Source organism: Schistocerca nitens, chromosome 3, assembly GCF_023898315.1.
Source record: "Schistocerca nitens isolate TAMUIC-IGC-003100 chromosome 3, iqSchNite1.1, whole genome shotgun sequence".
Classification (NCBI taxonomy): Eukaryota; Metazoa; Arthropoda; class Insecta; order Orthoptera; family Acrididae; genus Schistocerca; species Schistocerca nitens.
The window spans coordinates 680412678-680425885 of NC_064616.1; the positions used below are offsets into that span (position 1 = coordinate 680412678).

A 13208-nucleotide genomic window follows, 5' to 3' on the forward strand; every position below is an offset into this window, starting at 1 on the left:
GATGTTATGTTTTAATATCACCCAACATTTTTCAGTTACAAGGATGATACTTTACATCTCCACTGACCTTGTTGTTTGTTTGATTTCATTATTTTGACAAATACGATCCACAATTCTGACTGTAATAGTTGTTGAATTACAGCAGTAAATTAAAGACAAAATTAGTTGTGAACATGTACTAGTCCAGACACATCACCACTACAGAGCTAACCACCAAATTACTTTTATGCAGCATTCCAATAACGAATATATTCAATTCAAAATTTGGCAAAATTACAGAAATATATATATATATATTGAAAATGTAGCATTTACTAACATATTACATTACACTCAACTTCAGGAAGAGTAGAGCTGAACTGAGTACTGTACAGAGGTAACTTTCATTCATTGTCCAATAACTGAAATTCACTCCAAGCTACAACAAGCAGTCTCTTGGTATATTTCAGAATTCTGGTGACAATTGTAGGTAAATCACTAAACAGGTACAGTTTCTCAACATTAGTATTATTTCAATCACTTTACAGGCATACCAGATGTTCTAAACAAATTGTTGAATCCCCTTTTGTTGAAAACATATCTTACAGACCTAGAGACTCCAAAAAAACTGATAAAATTAACAGCTAACAGAAATTGACCATACAGTTCATCTATTTATATATTACTGGCTGTGCATATAAAGTAATATCACAAATTATTTATTGAAGAAGCTTATAATAAATAGAAAAATAAATGTGGGAATAATACATATCTTCTGCTTAGTTAATGAAGCAACAAGGATGATTTTAATAAAGCACAATAAATATGTCCTCTCTCTATGTATGTCTGTCTGCTGAATATCTACACTGAGTAACAGAAACAAACAGATGATGGAAAATATTTACAACACTAACAACAGCTACAGTCTTCCTATTGGAAATGCAACCCAAATTTATAACAATATTTGTGTAAACATTGTAAAATATTTTATTAAATGTACTTGTCCTTATGAAGCACTCATGAGTGATGTAAGGATGAAAGCATTAGTAAGCATCTACAGGTCTTCATTTTACACACACACACACACACACACACACACACACACACACACACACACACACAAAATAGCAATTTATTCTAATAAAGTCCATCAAAAAGCCTATACCTTTTCTATTAAGTACCAGGAACACACAGGATGAATTGAAGCTTTAGTATATGATTTTCAGAAGTTCTAGTTACTTACATTTGTAGCTGTATGATGTATTTGGAAACACCAGAAAGTGCACAACTGGGATAACTCTAAGCAAACTACAGGATTGTCATTTTGCTAAATACAACCAAGAAAATACAACATGATGAGCTGAAAGCTCAGGAAAAGCAACACACAGTAACAAGAACAGTTACAAAGTCTAGCTGATACATTACCATCATTTTTCACATAACTACAAACACTCAGCTACAATTCTAAATCAAATACTCTTGCACTAGTTACTTCTGGCTTTTCCAGCACATACCTCCTGACCAACACATACTCCAAGTTTGTAAACATAAACACTACAGCAATAATATAAAATTTTGTACACTGACTTACTGTAGCCTGTTGGCCACAAAAATTAAACTATGCTGGTTTTTCCCAACAAGAAAACACTCTCGATAGACCTGTGACTTTTTTTTTTCCACAGATTTATAATTCTAATACACACATTTTAATGCAGTTAACAATGATGAAATTTAATAAGCATTCACACTTATCCATGTCTTCATTCCTCGCTCCTCTGCTTTATTGACTTTTAAATCATGGCTTAACTAGGTTGATGAGTAACACTTCTACCATTTACTATGAAAAAACTTTATTTACCATACATAACAATTCTAAAGCCAGCAACAGCTGATGGTCTGTCATGAATTATAATGTTGCTGATGAATAATGAAGTACCTGGCTCTCTAGTCAGCCCCAGTTATATTAACATATATATCTGACTGTATCACATTTACAAATAACTATATAGAAGACATTAAATGTTAGAAGACAATCTTCAAAAGGGACCTGACAATGCACATTATATGGACACGATGACTCCAGCAGCATCAACTGATGACTGGTTTCTCAACCCTATGAAGTAAGTAAAAGTCAGTTTCTGCTTCAATGTGGCATTTCTTCCTTACTATCTAGTTGTTAACTTTAATAATGGAATGTTCTATTTAGTTCCATTTATATATGACAAGAATTTCAACAGACACTCCTAGGACCTGTAACTTTTATAATGGAAATTACACAACCAATTCTGAGTGACATTATAATTTCACCTTTTTTTTAAAAAAATGATTATTAATTTTTTTATTATCTAACTGACATATTCCACAGTTATAGACAGTAATGTCAACTATAAACAAATTGCTGTAATATACAGCTGAAAGCTCATTTATTTCCAATATTATTACCACAATTGGGAACGGAAATTCCACTCCAACTGTAAAGATTTTATCAGAAAAAAAAGGTCATCACAAAAACTCTGTTGACAATAATAAAGAACATTTAGGCATCATTTTCAGTTTAAACATCTGACAGGATGCACTTTCAAGCAGCAACAGAAACTTTGAACGTAGATAAAGTGTTGTCATGCAACCGGCACAAAGAGTGGTGTGGGTTGTGCGAAGTGAATATGGAGAGTCTCTGAAAAAAATTCAAAATATTGAGAAATACTGTTGTTATGTATCTCAAAACAGAAAGCTTGAAAACGAGAATAATATAATGAGTTACATGGAAGATAATGACAGAACAACACACAGGAATTGTTGATAACAATGTGAGGCAAAGAAAAAAAAACTACTGCCACAGAGAGAGAGATGGTTTTCATCTGAGTTACAGTTCACGTGAGTTATAGATGTAAAACAAATTGAGTTTACATCCACAGACATGACAAGAAGACAGAGGAGAAAAACTGACAAAGTTTGAATGTAATCCAAATACTGTCACCAACAAAAAAATTTGATCAGCTCAGAGGGTGAATGTGGCTAGTGGAACTACAAAAGAAAACAGATACTTTCCCTCATAAATATTACACTGTATACCTACATTCTCATTACTGACTGGTCTGGAAATGTAACCATCACATGTTCTAACTTATGAATTAAGCCTGTAAACAGTACATTGTATACTATAATTGTAGAAGTAAAAATTATACTGGAACTAATAAGATTTTTTTGTATTAACTGTTAGAAGCATCAGTAATGAAGGTGGTATTTCATTAGCCAACTTGTAAAGACCCGGCGTAGTTTAAGTCAGAGTGTGCAAAGTTTGAAGTCTTAATCCCCTTTGGTCAAAGTCAATATATGTAGCTGTCTAATTGAGCATTCAGGCTTATAAATGTGGTCAAAGGCTAGCAGAAGTGTATACTCCTTACACTACCTATGCTTCAATGCTGGGGGAAAAGAAATAGAAAGAACTGTACATGTACATGCTTAAAGTGCCATACTCAAAAGCTAGGATGTGTTATGTAACTACCAGGTATAACGGGTTTCAGTGTTTGTGAAGACAAAAACATTCTACATAGAGGCTATTTTTTAGCTAAAAAGAAATGCTAATATGGAAAAAAATTGTATTTTCTAGTTTTTAGTATGATACAGCCAATAAATCATGCCACAATGTGATGCCCAGTAGAGTGTGTGAGTACATCCTTAGTCTCTCTTGCGAAAGACAGGTGAAATACAGTTGAACCATGTAATCATATTAAAATGCGTGCTAAAGGTAAACACCAATTTCTTCTCAAAAAATGAGAAAACCTATTTAACAACAACACATCACAGGATAATGCAAAAAATCACATTAAATGTACTGTAATGTATAGTGTAATGATCACATGCAAAACCACCTGAAAAGAGGATGATGACATGTGTACCAGTTGACCAAAAGTAGCGTGACCTGAATTCTTGATTGAAGAAGTTTTGGTGCTGGTACTTGCCAACCACTTCAAATTGGTAGACAACCTTGTAGCATCATATGCAAATTAACCATAGTGCTTACCTCAGGTACTGTTAGCTGACTTAAAAGTATCATGCTCTACCAAATGCACCTTGACACAAAATCAACTCAATGAAGACTGACCACATATCTTCTTGACTACACGTGGACAAGGGAAACTGTTTCACGTCCAACCTGGAAGTAGTTCATTACTCATCTGGAAACAGCACAATTTGTAAAAGAAGGAACTCACACAGTATCCTAGAGCTCATCGACAAGAGAGGAATTCACAGGAGAGGGATCATACCTGCTAAAAGCTGTAATATCAAAATACAAAGTAGTGGGCATATTCAAATAAAAAACTGTTACAAACTTGCAAAACATATTCAAAAGGTAAGGAAATTGTAATCTGCAGCACAAAAGTTGTAAAGAGACAGAGGTAATTATTGATTCCATAGCCACAACAAAATTGTAAGCTATGGTAAAAAATAAATAATAAGTAAAGTAAACTAAGCTACTGAATGTCACGCATTGGCACTAACAAGCCCAGAAGATTGCTCATGACTGCAGAATTACACTGAGAATGAAGAAGTAAATAATTACATTGCAAGTAACAGAAAACTGTTTTAAATTAAGAGTAGGTATTGACTAGAACAAGGAGACAGTCCACAACAAACTACTTTCCTCTCCTCAAAATATAACAAAACCATTAACAACACTTTGTACAGCAAATTTCTAAAATCACAAATTATTTTAAATAAATGTGATAACAGCAAAAATGAAACAGGGTGATCCTGTCAGATTCATTATTTAAAAAAAAAATAATTGAAATTCTGACATTTATGAGAAAAGCATCTGTTCAGAATAATTATTCTGCAAATGTTATATTTAAATCAACTTCATTTACCCTAGCCACTAATTTACAGCAGCATTAGACTCATAAAGTGGAGGAGGGGAGGACTAAAAAGTTCCTATTATGACCACCTCACAGTTTGACACTTTTGATTACCTACCTGTTATGATGCATATGATGCCACAGGCCTATATATGTTCCAAAAATTTTTTTTAAATGTACTATGATATATTTTAAACAGTTACGTACATCACTTGTCAACTTCTTTCAGAGCTAGCACTTTCACAAACAACAACACAATCAAGATGGGTAATGGTAGCTTGTTTCATGCCACAATACACATTATGAAAATGCTGTTTACTGTAAATGGACTCTAAAATTATTGAAAAATAATTTGTGGCATTATCGTCAACAAAAATACACAAACATTGCTGCCCTTATTTGGGCTGACCAAAAATCAACCAACAAAAACAATGAGGGTTGTCATACAATTTCCCTCTCCTTTCTTCATGCCCATACCCAACATACATGACACCACACATTTAAAACCTGATAACAATACATGGATTCAAAATTACAAAAAATAAATATTGTGAAAATTATCTTCAACAAATTGGTGCATAACAGTGTAACCCAGATATGAGAATAAATATTAATGAACAAAACAATGCATGTAAATATGGCTACTTTCCTGTCACAACATGTACGCACCATTGGTCTATATAAAAACTTTTTTATATGGATTGAAAATTATTACATTTTTTGTGAAATTATGTTTAAAACTATAAAGCATTAAGTTTTTTTGAGGTAAAAAAGGAGGGACATAAATTTACCACTAAAACTAAAGGTCTAAGAAGTGCACTCTTCCTGACACAATAAATATGATTTCCCTCTATACGCCTATTGGACACAGCAATTATTATTTAAAAAATATGGGACTGTCTTTGACAGATATGAACACCACAGTGAAACAATTTTTAGTGATTACACTGGCAAAAATTAGCAGCTGCTAAGATTAGTTACTGTCGTATCACAACACAACGCCATTAGTCAATATGCCTGTCAAAATCAAATGGGCAGCAAGATTATTAAAAAGATATTCATTGGCTTTATCTTCAATAGGTATACAAATCACTGCAAGATAAGAAATCTCCTACCTTTTAAAAGTTGTTTTAGGGCTAATCAATTTTATACTTAGGCACGACAATGATGGAATAACAGATTTAAGATAGATATACTTTTACAGGACACAGACATTCATTAATATCAACAAAGAAACATATTTATTTACAAAAGTAAAGTCAACATTATAAAATTTAAAATGGGGAATTTTCAAAGTGACATTTCTCAAGATTACTCTAACATATTTCAAATGTATATAGTTTCATTTTTCAATTGGAAGTTTACTTGATAAACATTCCACAATTTACAATTAAAAATATATTAAAATATTTAGTTAAATATTTAAAAGTGTTTATTTACATGAATATATACAACGGAGTTTGGCCAATGTGCTAAATAGTTATTTTAAAAATAGCTTGTGTACAGAAAATATATTACAGATACAACCTTCATATTTTAAAATCTTTACTACTTTTTTTGAAAATGTTGTGAGAATTTCACATAAAGTAATAGAGCTCCATGTAAATCTGTACCAAAGAAAACAGACACTGCTCACTCCTTCACAAATTTGTACCCTCACCTGGTGCATTACTTCAATGGACATCCTAGTTTATCTTCCTCTAACATTCTTATTATAGTCATTCCCTGGTTTCTTCTTATAACAATACTGTTACTTCTAATTTGCTCTTTTTGGCTTGGAAATATAATACGAACGTCACAGAAATAAAAGCTTTGCACCAGAAAATATGTATCAGATGGCTTATTTTATTCAGCATCTATCTTGTTCACACCATGTCAAGATGATGTCTCTTTATTCTTTGACACATCAGAGCACTCTCTTATAGTGACTTGTGTGTTACTGTTCTTCAGCTCACTATTTGAACTTCGAATTATACTCAAAGCTGATTCACCTCCAGAAGAACTGTGCACTCCTCTGCCCTGACTGCCACCTGTGCACTTGAGAGAAGATACTACTTTACTGACACTTTCTTTTTCCTTACTGCTGCCTGCTGCATTATCATGTTGCATGCTTGATGGCTGAGCCTGTGCATTGTTTCCCCGTAATATCACCCCAATTGCAGGCACAGCCTGACGAGAAAAATCTGTTGATGTAGGTACACTGACATTACGTGTATTATGAAATGTTGTACCTCCTCCATATGCTTCATGGACAGAAATGTCAGACCCAGAGGCACTACAAGTTGTATGTAACTCCGAACACTCAGCAACTTTCGCCCGGCAGGTATCTTGTGGTGCAAGCTGCTTAGTCATCTCCACATTTTTAGAAGCAGGATAGGTCTCACCTGCAGAAAGCATAAATTTTGACTTGCTTTCACACGCAGTGCTATCAATCTGACGTTTGCTGGCAACAATCTGAGTACCAGATACTTTATCCAGTTCAGAAGAAACAGGTGTCATACTTGTAACTCTGGTTTCAGATGTCGATATTTTATTCTGGGTTAATTTATCATCATGCAGAATATCAGGCCTTTTATTGAAACTGATAGAGTGACTATCATGTGCTGCTCTCATGTCAACTTTCATGGCGTTATTTTTACCACCTATTATTACATCACGTTCGGGCAAATGACTGGTTGACTCAGGAGAACTGTGTACAGAACATTTATTTTTGTTCTTAATAAGAGTTTCATTACCTTTATTACTGCAGATATCACTTAAAGGTTCTGAATCTGCAGAGATGAGATTTTCATTAGTTAACCCAGAACCAGATAGTGTTTCCTGATTTCGATCTTCATAGAGGCGGCCCGGAGCAGACCTTCGGACAGACACATCAATGCGGCCATCAAAATCTATTGTAGATTCTGAAAATGCTCCAAAAGGTGGACTCTGTTCATCTTTGGAACCTGTAGGAGAATCTTTTTCTTCTGCTATGCGAGGCAAGTGTTGGGAGCCCCTATCACCAGATGCAGATGCTCTAAAGTCACTAGAACTGTGTTCCGAGCAAGGATTAGGATCAGATTTTCTTCTTTCGGGATCTGAAGGTGAGGGAACGGAAGCTGCAACTCCAGAAGTTAAGCGAGGTGATGCCGATGAAACTGTAACCTTGGGTGGTGATGGCTGACACAGTGGTGACACAGATGGTGGTGCGGGCTTCTCTGCACTTCTCGGATGCAAGCGATCAGGTGAAAGGGCCCGTCTCAGCAGTGGTGAACCTGGTTCAGCTCCCTTTGGTCGACCAAATCCCTTTTTCGCTACTGCTCCTGTTGCGGGCACAAGAGGTTGTCCTGGACTGTATGACTGTGTTGTGTTTGAGCTACCTGGTTGGTGTCCAGCAACAGCAGGGAATGCCAAGGGGCTAGGTGAGCGTGTGGGTGAAGAAGGCAATGGTCCTGGAGAAGGAGTTCTTGCCAGTGGACTGAGTGGAATATGACCCACAGACTTGCGTCTCCCAGGTGAGCGAACGCCTTTAGCTGATGTATGCAGCTTATGTTTTAGACCATGTAATGTTGAAGGCCTTTGGAAATGAGGTGCTGGTGGTTGTCCACTACCATCTGAACCAGAACCAGGTGAGCTCGACTGTGAAGAAGTTGCTGGTGACTCCACAGATGCCGAGCGATGTGGAGGTATAGGCACCGTAGGTGGTGAACGCAATGGTGAGGATGGCCCAAGCTCTGTAGGTGGTAGTGGTAGTGGTCGTGACATGGAAAGTGAAGTTAGGCTGCGACTTGGTGTCACACTTGTTTGTGCAGGTACACCTGCCGCCAGCTGCAAACAATAGAGCAACACATTTATTTTAAATGAATCTTAATTTTATTCACTATGCTTTCAATAACACCATAACCAAATGTTTAAAAGTTGTTGCTGCACTACGCCATATATGAAGTGTTCACCTGCCCCCACCCTGTAACTCAAACATGAGGAAACAAAATCGACTGTTTGTTCATAATTGTAAACACATGGCTGATAACATTTTTATTCTATTTTCTTTTAGGGTTGAAATAATATAATGTATTATAATCTAATTTTTCTTGTCCCTAAACAAATGAAACACAAACCTAAAAAAATGGATAAGTTCTTACAAACCACAACAATGCAGAAAAATGCTTAGGATTAATAAATGATAAATATTATACATGCTCCCTAATTAAATATTGTGATCAATTTATTTGTTTTTTAGACATTATGTTAATATCTTCTTTTGATCTGAACAAGAGTTCATCAAACCTTGTAATATATTTCTTAGCTTTCTATACTGTCCTCCAAGGCAAGCACACTATTTACAAGTTTTTGTTAAAGATCTGTTTGTTGTCCATTTAAATCCTAAAACAACTGTGTCACAAAGAGCTATGTATCCTTTAGCCACAATGACAGTTTCACTGTATTGAACAAATGCAATCCTACAAAAAGTTAGTTAGTTCCAACCCTTTTCAAACATTCCTCCCACCTCGATTTCTAATGTTGTGTGAGGTGGACAGTTAAATTTTACATGCAAAATGACTTTCATTATGAAATGCACTTAAATCTTGACAGCCAAATTGCCAGAAAACTAAAAATGGATTACCCAATATTTGAAACTTCCTCACAGATTAAAACTGTGAGCCAGACTGAGACTCAATCTTTGCCTTTCGTGGTCAAGTGCTCTCATCTGTGTTTTAATCTGTCAGGAAGTTTCATATCAGTGCACACTCCTCTGCAGAGTGAAAATATCTTTCTCTACCCAATATCTATATCATCATCGTTGTCATCGTGGTGACCACCAACACTATCAATGGTAGACAATTGGCACACTTTTACTTTTCATAGTACTAGTTTTCTTCTTGTGACAGTGGCATAAAATATTAAATTACATTTATTACAGTGTTTATTTCACAAATCCATAGTGCAGGGATCTTTGAGAATGGAGACCGTGTCGGCAAGTAGATTGGTTCAAGGCATGCTGATTGCTGGTAAATTTTGACAAGATACAATACAGACCACTATATTTCACAGAATTCCTGAAAAACCTACAACCCTATGAAATCTTGAATTTGAAAATCGACACACTTGACTTAATGAAGAGCCTCAGTCTAACTACACTTGCAATACATAAGATGATAGCTATAGTTAACTTCAACTTTGCAAACTAGTTTATTCAGCATTTTTCCATTAAGCAATGAGTAATGGAATTTTTTTAGGTAACTCAGCTTTCAGAGATGACACTTTCAGAATAACGAAGTGAGTCACTAGAATTAAACCTGGTATCAGTTCTAGAATATCCCGTAGAGACCTCTTTAAGAAGTTTGGAGTTTTGATAACTTTTTCACTTTATGTACAGGGTTATTCATAAGTACCTTCAGAGTTTCAGATGACTGTAAAAACTAAAAAACTTATAGAAAATAGCCTCATATTGGTAGATAGAGCATTTCTCCAAGTTTTTAAGTCACTTATTTTTCTTTTTTTTTTCTTTTTTTTTTGGGCGCTCCACTACTGAGGTAATTAGCGCCCAGTCACAATTGTTAGAGCACATAGAATCTAGTAAAACTCAAGAGGGGGGGGGGGGGGGCACCAGAAAGTTCTTACAAAGATGCAGATAAAATAAGTGAAAGAGTTAGATGTCTTTGGACAATCCAGTCAAAGTAATGAAATGAAGAACACGAGCAGCTGCTCGAGCGTCATCTGCTAAAATATCCTGTAAAGTAGATGGCAGCGACAGCACAACATGAGATTGACTAAAACGGGGACACGACAATAAAACATGGTGCACTGTTAATGCACGACCACAAGGGCACTGCGGGGCTGGGTCACCGGAGAGCAGGTAGCGGTTGCTAAACCGGCAATGCCCAATCCGCAACCTGGTCAGAAGGACCTCTTCTCGCCGAGATGGTTGGGAGGATGTTGTCCAAGCAGTTGGGAACGGTTTTATTGCCCGGAGCTTGTTTCCTTGAAGTGAGGACCAAGTATCCCACCACAAGGACACAAGCCTCTTACAAACAACCCCACTAACGTCAGATGACGGGTCACAATGGGAGGCTGGCCGAGGCAGGAGGACTGCAGCCTTGGATGCAGCATCAGCAGCCTCATTCCCAGGCACTCCTACATGGCCGGGAACCCACAGAGAGCTGACAGGAGAGCCACCCTCAGCGAAAGAATGGAGGGACTGCTGGATCCGTTGCACCAAGGGATGGACCGGATATGGAGCTTCAAGGCTCTGAAGAGCACTGAGTGAATCAGAGCAGAGTACATACGATGAATGGCGGTGGCGGCGGGCATACTGAACGGCCTGATGGAGAGCAAAAAGCTCGGCCGTAAAGCTGGAACACTGGTCGAGGAGCCGGTATTTAAAGGTGCCGGCCCCGACGACAAAGGCACAGCCGACACCATCGTCAGTTTTGGAGCCATCAGTGTAAATAAAGGTGTGACTGGCAAGTCGCGCACAAAGTTCGACAAACCATGAGCAATACACTGCAGCCGGAGTACCCTCCTTCGGGAGCGAGCTGAGGTCGAGATAAACATGAACCGGAGCCTGGAGCCAAAGTGGTGTTGGGCTCTCACCCTCTCTGAAGGTGGTAGGGAGGGCAAAATCCAATTGTCAAAGCAGGCGACGAAAGCACTCCGTTCTCCTGGAGGAAGACGTCGGACAATACGGAACCCACACGGACCCTAAACTGTCGATCTGTTAAAAAGGAATCAATAAAAAGGGGCAGGCGACCGCATAGACCCCACCCGTGCATAGTGCGGAGGATACCTCCTCTCCAACAGGTATCATAAGCCTTCTCCAAGTCGAAGAACACGGCGACCGTTTGGCGTTTTCGCAAAAAGTTGTTCATGATGAATGTCGACAAGGTCACAAGGTGGTCAACAGCGGAGCGGCGGCGACGAAGGCCGCATTGAACATTGGTAAGTAGCCGTCGAGATTCAAGAATCCAAACTAACCGAGCGTTAACCATGCGCTCCATCACTTTACAGACACAGCTTGTAAGAGAAATGGGGCGGTAACTAGAAGGAAGGTGTCTATCCTTCCCGGGTTTGGGTATAGGAACAACGACGGCGTCACGCCAACGCATGGGGACTTGACCTTCGGTCCAGACGCGATTGTAGGTATGAAGAAGGAAGCTTTTGCCTGCCGGAGAAAGGTGTGCCAGCATCTGAACGTGAATGGCATCTGGCCCCGGAGCAGAGGACCGGGACAGTGCAAGTGCATGTTCGAGTTCCCGCATAGTAAAGGGGGCATTATAAGTTTCCAGATTCAGCGAGTGGAAGGAAGGTCGCCGAGCCTCTTCTGCCTCTTTCCTGAGAAGGAAGGCAGGGTGGTAATGGGCGGAGCTTGAAACCTCCGCGAAAAAGCGGCCGAAGGTGTTGGAGATATCCACAGGATCAACAAGGACCTCATCACCTGAAGTCAGGCCAGGTACCGAGGAGTGGGCCTTAATGCCCGACAGCCGGCGCAGGCCACCCCAGACGACAGAAGAGGGACTAAAACTGTTAAAGGAGCTGGTGAAAGAGGCCCAACAAGCTTTTTTGCTGTCTTTGATGACTCTACGGCATTGCGCTCGGAGTCGTTTGTATCCAATACAATTCGCCAACGTAGGATGGCGGCGAAAGGTGCGTAAAGCACATCGTCAAGCACGGATAGCATCTCGACAAGCCTCATTCCACCAGGGGACGGAAACGTGACGTGAAGAAGAGGCAGTATGAGGAATGGAACGTTCGGCAGCATTGATGATAACAGCCATGAGGTATTCGACCTGACTGTCACAACTGAGAAAATCGTGGTCCGGAAAGGTCGCCAGGGAGGAGTAAAGTCCCCAGTCAGCTTTCGGTATGTTCCAGCTCGAAGGACGTGGGGATGGGGTGTGGTGCAGGAGACGAACGACACAGGGGAAGTGGTCGCTCGAATAGGTGTCAGAAAGGACATACCACTCGAACCGATGGGCAAGAGTGGTAGAACAGATTGAGAGGTCCAAGTGGGAGTAGGTATGAGTAGAGTCTGAGAGGAAAGTCGAGGCGCCAGTATTGAGGCAGACAAGATTGAGATGGTTGAAGACATCCGCCAAGAGGGAGCCTCTCTGACAGGATGCAGGAGAGCCCCAAAGGGGATGATGGGCATTGAAGTCACCAAACAATAAAAACGGCGGAGGAAGCTGAACAATCAGGTGCATCATGTCAGCCCGACTAACTGCGGATGATGATGGAGTGTACACGGTACAAACAGAAAAAGTAAAGGCAGAAAGAGTAATACGGACAGCTATTGCTTGGAGTGGGGTGGTCAATGGGAGGGGATGGTCATAGACATCGTCCCGAATGAGCAACATGACCCCACCATGAGCTGGAATACCGTCCACAGGGGGGAGG

General features: G+C 38.9%; 1 protein-coding gene across 3 annotated transcripts in view; it reads right to left on the reverse strand.

The window, feature by feature from the left end:
- Positions 1 to 6049: 6049 nt before the first annotated feature.
- Positions 6050 to 13208, reverse strand: part of LOC126248637 (microtubule-associated serine/threonine-protein kinase 2) — a 258768-nt gene continuing 251609 nt past the window's right edge. For all 3 annotated transcript variants that reach the window (XM_049949815.1, XM_049949816.1, XM_049949814.1), the window contains exon 22: positions 6050 to 8642. In XM_049949815.1, the coding sequence (XP_049805772.1) occupies positions 6711 to 8642 (1932 nt within the window). In that variant the 3' untranslated portion in view covers positions 6050 to 6710. The remainder of the gene's footprint in view (positions 8643 to 13208) is intronic.